Source organism: Empidonax traillii, unplaced genomic scaffold, assembly GCF_003031625.1.
Source record: "Empidonax traillii isolate 1590-97213 ecotype Southwest subspecies unplaced genomic scaffold, ASM303162v1 scaffold832:size729604, whole genome shotgun sequence".
NCBI lineage: Eukaryota > Metazoa > Chordata > Aves > Passeriformes > Tyrannidae > Empidonax > Empidonax traillii.
In genome coordinates, this window is record NW_020956025.1 from 668027 (window position 1) to 674220 (window position 6194).

General features: G+C 49.4%; 1 protein-coding gene across 1 annotated transcript in view; it reads left to right on the forward strand.

Moving 5' to 3' along the window:
• The first annotated feature begins 62 nt into the window (after positions 1-62).
• Positions 63-6194, forward strand: part of DDX42 (DEAD-box helicase 42) — a 19286-nt gene continuing 13154 nt past the window's right edge. Inside the window, exons 1-8 of the mRNA XM_027902016.1 lie at positions 63-128; positions 617-627; positions 1646-1870; positions 2454-2604; positions 3170-3231; positions 4259-4295; positions 5688-5837; positions 6046-6150. Coding sequence (XP_027757817.1) covers positions 1650-1870; positions 2454-2604; positions 3170-3231; positions 4259-4295; positions 5688-5837; positions 6046-6150 — 726 coding nt within the window. The 5' untranslated portion in view covers positions 63-128; positions 617-627; positions 1646-1649. The remainder of the gene's footprint in view (positions 129-616; positions 628-1645; positions 1871-2453; positions 2605-3169; positions 3232-4258; positions 4296-5687; positions 5838-6045; positions 6151-6194) is intronic.

Below are 6194 nucleotides of genomic sequence, written 5' to 3' on the forward strand. Positions count from 1 at the left end.
CCCGCGGGCAGCGCGCACGCGCCGCTCGCGTCCCCCTGCGTGCCGTGCGTGGGCGCGTCGGCGCGTCGAGTCTCCACCCCCCGCCCCGGTAACCGGGGTAGTGGCGGCGGCGGCTGCGGGGCCGGTGGGTGAGTGAGGGGGCCCCGGGCGGGCACCGAGGGCAGCGGGGCCGCAGGGTCGACCCGCCCGGTTCCCCCCGCGCTCCGGAGCCGCCGGGGCCGCGGCCTGGCAGCGGGCGCGGGCGGCCCGGGCCTGCCCCGCACAAAGGGCCCGCCCCGCGCCGCGGCCCCGCGGGCGGGAAGGGCCCCGCGCAGGGCCCGGGGAGGCCGGTCCAGCTCCCACCCGCGCCTCCCGGCCCTGCCTGCGGGCTCGGCCCGCCGCCCCTCGGGCGGGGCGCGGCCCCGGGGAGGGCTCCGGGGAAGGGTCCGCGCCTCGGGAGTTCCTCCCGCGGAGCGGCGGCCGCGGGGAAGAGAAGCCTCGGGAGCTGGCCCGTGGTCCCTGTGCTGGCTCCGCGGGCAGGCTGAGCGAGTCTTGCGCTTTCGGGGCTGTACGGCCGTAAAAAAGGTGGTTCTCCTTATTTTCCGCGGTTGCGGGAGGGGGAAAGAAGGTGGATGAGTACAGTGAGGAAGGATCCTTGCAGCCAGGTTTTAACTCGGGAGTTTTAACGTGAAAGGTTCTCCTGTCAGCAGCAGGAGTGCAGCTCCGCCTCTCACCCTTCTGGGGCACATTTGGAGCTGCAGACCCGCAGGTGGGAAGGCCACAAGGTGTGTCAGGGCTCCAGGGTCAGTCCCTGCCACACCGAGCTGAACTGCAGAATTCTCCCCAAAATCTGCTCCTGAGCTCTGGTCTGGGCTTGAGGTTTATTGAGCAAGTCCTAAGCTGGTAAATGTTCAGCGCAGGGAGCAGCAGCACTGTTTACCTTTGGATTATTGGGAAGTTGTTTCTCTTGCCCACGAGTTGTGATCTCATCGAGGATTCTCAGTGTGAGGATTTGTTGTTTAAAGAGACTTGTAGCCTTTGGACAGCTGATTATAATGCACTGGAGAGCAGTGGGTGCCTTGCTGTTTAGTGCCGTATAGGTATCATTTACTTGACCAGGCAGATAATTAAATTATACAGAATGGAAACTCTAAATCTTAATATATCAGTTCAGTCTTCACCTTAGAAAATCAACGTTTTACGTGGAGCATTTAAAATATGGTTTGAAAACTGTAGGTAGGAGAGCATGTTTACACTCAAGGGTGGGACTGGGTGGCCATGCAAAACAGGAGCTGACTTTTCGTCTCTCGTTCCTCCTGGTGTTCAAAGTTCTGGCCCTGGGGTTGTTTGTCTTGGACTGCAAACAGACAGGACAGGTAACATCTTCAATATGCTGAAGTGAGCCTTGAGGGACGTGACCTTTTTTTGGGAAGACAAGCACTTGGGGTGGTTTTTTTTTTGTCTCTGGAATCGTGGATGTTTTCCCACTGACAAGGAAAGTACGGAGCCAAATCCTTTGTGGGAAAGAGATCAAACTTGTCCCTCACGTTTCCATAGCTGGTGTGATCCACTAACAAGGAAAATTGTGACAATCAATCGTCTCTAACTTCCTGAAGCACAAAGGGCACTGATTTCTCTTTCCTCATTTGAACAGGTCCACTGGGGGCATCATGAATTGGAACAAAGGTGGGCCTGGCACTAAGAGAGGCTTTGGGTTTGGTGGATTTGCCATAACCCCTGGGAAGAAAGAGGAGCCCAAGCTGTCCCAGCAGTCCCACAGCGCTTTCGGAACAGCCGGTTCCTCAGCAGCCTTTGCCAAGTCAGGGCCTCCTCAGCTGCCTTCCTTCTACAAAATCGGGTCAAAGAGGGCGAATTTTGATGAAGAGAATGCGTGAGTACAGTTGTGCCTTGGGTTTAGCAAAGCTTTCCCCTCTCTGGAACATATCCCAGCTGAGCCCCAGTCAGCTCAAGCTTATTCACTTCAGAGTTGGAACCGAGGATATTGGGAAGGAATTCCTGGCTGGGAGGGTGGGCAGGCCCTGGCACAGGTTGCCCAGAGAAGCTGTGGCTGCCCCTGGATCCCTGGGAGTGTCCAAGGCCAGGTTGGATAAATTTGGAGCAACCTGTGCTGGTGGAAGGTGTCCCTGCCCATGGCAGGGGGTGGCACTGGATGGGCTTTAAGGTCCCTTCCCACCCAAACCATTCCATGAAATCTGTCATATGGAAGGGGGTGGGCTCAGAAAAGCATCCCATATCCACCAACATGGGAGAGTCATTCAAGAAGATCAGTTTTTATGATATCTGTTTGTCCTTCAACCACTTCAAGCTTGTGACATAAATAATTGTAAATAAATGAATAAATCTCAGCTGTCCATCCTGACTTTTGTTATCCCTGTGGGAAACTTTGACTCACCCAGAAGCCACCAAAGGCTGTGAACTACGTGCTGAGTGGGCTGTTGGTCGTTTCTTTTCAGGTACTTCGAGGACGAGGAGGAAGATTCCAGCAACGTGGAATTGCCCTACATTCCCGCCGAGAATTCCCCCACTCGGCAGCAGTTCCATTCCAAGTCAGCGGACTCTGACAGCGATGACGATCCCCTGGAGGCTTTCATGGCTGAAGTGGAGGCAAGACCCGGCTGGGGAAATGTTTGTTCGTTGGTGCGGCCGCGAAATCGGGAGCGGCAAATGCCACTCGGGGGGCTTTGGCAGCTGCGAAAAAAAACCTCGTTTAAATTTGATTTTTAGGTGTGAGGTGGATCAGGAAGGGAGAGGGGGGATGTGATTTACAACAACTTAACTGCTCTGAGCACGTCAAAGCAATGCAATGCAGAGCTGTGCCTGTCTCTGGATATCAAACTGAGGTTTTCTGCCTTTTCCACCACCAGAATGTTAATTATTTGTATTTATAATGGGCTGTTTCTTAGCTACGGGTCTGTTGTTAGCACAGTGTTTTCAGGAGGAATACGGGCAATGTATTTTTTCAACAGCACCGCCACAAACTTAGAGCATGTAAATTCAAAGGTATTAGCAGGAGAATTCATTTAGGATAACCAGATATGGAACATGAGCAAGTTTAGCCCCAAAAGTGTCCTCTCTGTGCCATAATGGTCTAGTTAGGTAGGAACATTTTTCCCTTCCATGTTTTATCATCTTGGTCTTTTTAACATATGATCATTTTATGACCTGTTAGGATCAAGCTGCTCGAGACATGAAGAGACTGGAAGATAAAGACAAAGAAAAAAAGAACGTTAAGTAAGTTCCCTTTTGTCATTCCCATCCCTGCTGACAGAATTCCAATGCCTTTCGTTGCTGATGGTTGTTCTCTAGACAGCACGACACACACCTAATAAATAACCAGCATTAAACAGTGCATGATATTCCCTGTGGGCAAAGCTTTTTGTGCTGTAAAAAATGGGATGATAGGAGGGAAGGATCCACGGCAGCATCCCGGGGTAAACCGCAACAACAACACGCTGAGTTATCCCACGCCAGAAGCCTTTCTAGGCCACAGAAATTGGGGCAGCACATTGCACTCCTGCCACCTCCCAGAGCAGCCTGGATAGTTCTTCTTCCTCCCACAGCCTTGGGAAGATCAGGATGGTTTAACTTAAAAAATTGCAGTTATGTGAGCAGAGGAACTCGGTGCTGCCGTGCCTGAGTCCTGGAGGTTCTTCCAAACTTCAGCCGGGTTTTAAGACATTTAAAGCTGATTTATTAGGTAGCAGGTGATAATTGGGATACTAAATTTGGAGTTTTAAAAGCAGTTTTAAATTTTTGCAGCTGTTTTGAGCAAGGGAGATAGTTATGCTGTTGTATTTTTTTTTTTTTTGATAGAAATGTCAGATAGATTGGTAGAACTTGCATTGCATGGGGGTTGATCAGATCATACGTGGTCCTGAAACAGAACCCCGGCTCCAAATCACCACCTGGGGAAGTTCTCAACTGGATTTGCACTTCCTGGCTCATATTCCTCTTCAGTTATGGGACTTCTGTAGCCTCGAGAGCTTTAGAGCAGGATGGTCTTTGCTGTGGCTTCTGCTGGGAAGACGGAGCCCCAACCTTTCAGCCTCCTTGCCAAGAAGGAAAGAGAAATCTTTGCAGGGTCGCTGTTATGGTTGGCCCCAGATGCCAGAACTCCAGGGGTTGGGGTTATAAATGTTGTCAGTGTTGTGTCTTCCACGGAATCTGGAGCTCAGCACTAAAATCAAATGCAACTTGTGCAGCTGAGTCTGTGGAACACTTGCAGGGAAGTTTTTTTTTCTCCGCTTGTTTTTTCCAGGGGTATTCGAGATGACATTGAAGAGGAAGATGACCAAGTGAGTTCCTATGCAGTCTTTCTATCTTTTCTTTTTTTTTTTTTTTTTTTTTTTTTTTTTTTTTTTTTTTTTTTTTTTTTTTTTTTTTGGTTGTTGTTGTTTTGTTTTCTTTTACCTTCCCTCTCCAAACACACCACTGCAAGGGTACAAACAAAACTCCAGTTATTGTGCACAGTACCTGGACAATTCAAGCTCTGGTGGTCACCCTGTGCCTCTCCACCCTTCTGGGGGTTTCAAGAAGAATATTAGGGGACAATTGCATTCATTTAAGAAGATTTTTTTTTTTCAGTTAGTTTGAGCTTGAACTTCAGCTTCCTGTACAGGTTTTTCAGTATCTGAGGGTCTTATCCAGTTTGAAATGAGCACAATCACCCACCATGGGACACAGGGAGAGGCTGGTGGAGTGTGGAGGTGACTTACAGTGGAATTCAGTGTCCGTTAAGGGCAAGAATCAGGCTTTTTGCTCTTTGTTTTCAGAGGAGCTCCAGTTCTCCTTGAGGAATATAACCAATACAATTAGTGAAGAGGAAAGACTTCATTTCAAAACACACCTTACTACTAACATGTAATTCCTGTGCTCCTGGTACACTTCCCCTTGGAGACAGCTGTTGTTCCAGTCTGTTGTGGGAATAGCTGAGAGACTGAGGGATAATCAGCCTGGAAAAGGGAAAAGCCAAGGGAGTAAATGCCTATATTTTTAATTGAACCTCGCTCTAAAAATCTGATCTCAGATGTTTGCTTCAAGTCAAGTGAGAGTGGTGTTTTCTCCAGGAGAAAGTCCTGGTGTGCTGGGGGGATTCTGAGACACAGAGACATCTTTGTGAGCTGTGAGAGTGACGTGTGACAGTGGTGACAGGGACTGAACTTGGCCATGTGTTGAAGGACTCTTTTTCAGAATAGTTTCTTTCACGTTTGTTGCTGACTGCCTCGATGAAAAATAGATATATTTCCATTTCTTAGAGTCTCGTCAGGGGAAGTGAAAACAAAAACACAAGGGTCATGTGTTGGTAACATTGTGTTCTCTGGTTAGAAACCTGCAGCTTTTGAGCTTTGTTCATGGGAAATAGGAGTAGATTCCCTTGTAAACATAACAAGACTTGGTGAAAGGAGTTGTTAAGCAGACATGGAAGAGTAGCTTGGTGGTTTTTTTAGAAGCACTTTGTGGTCTGGCTGACACCAGAGTTGTTCTCATTGGTGCTTTACTGTCCTTCTGGACAGATCTCTTGGTGCTTGTTGGAAGAATCAGTTCTAGTGAAATTATTTTTTTTTTTTTTTTCCTCAGTGGTGGGTGCGAAAGCAAACAGCCACGTAGCATTTACATCACTCTAAGCAAGCAGCAGTGATTTTTTTCCATGCCACTGTGGGTGATTGTGCTGCTCTGTTTCGCTGCAGGAAGCCTATTTTCGCTACATGGCCGAGAACCCCACGGCTGGTGTGGTGCAGGAGGAGGAGGAGGACAACCTGGAGTATGACAGTGATGGCAACCCCATTGCACCCTCCAAAAAAATCATTGATCCTCTTCCACCCATTGACCACTCCGAGGTAGGGAGGGGTTTTATTCCGTTTTGTCCCGTTTGAGGCGTTCCATGAAGCAGGAGCTGAGAGAGTCCTCTAATATTTTGGTGCTGTCGTACTCAAGTCACATCAAAGCTCCTTGAAGTGGCTTCATGTTAAAGGAATGCACTTGCAGACAATTAAGAAAGGAAGGACTCTTGAGTCTGGACTGAGTTAGTAATTAATTCCCTTGCAGATTGAGTACCCCCCCTTTGAGAAGAACTTCTACGATGAGCACGAGGAGATCACCAGCCTCACCCCCCAGCAGGTGGTGGAGCTGCGGCACAAGCTGAACCTCCGGGTGAGCTGCTCACAAAACTGTCCTCCCACCGTCCTTTCCCTCCC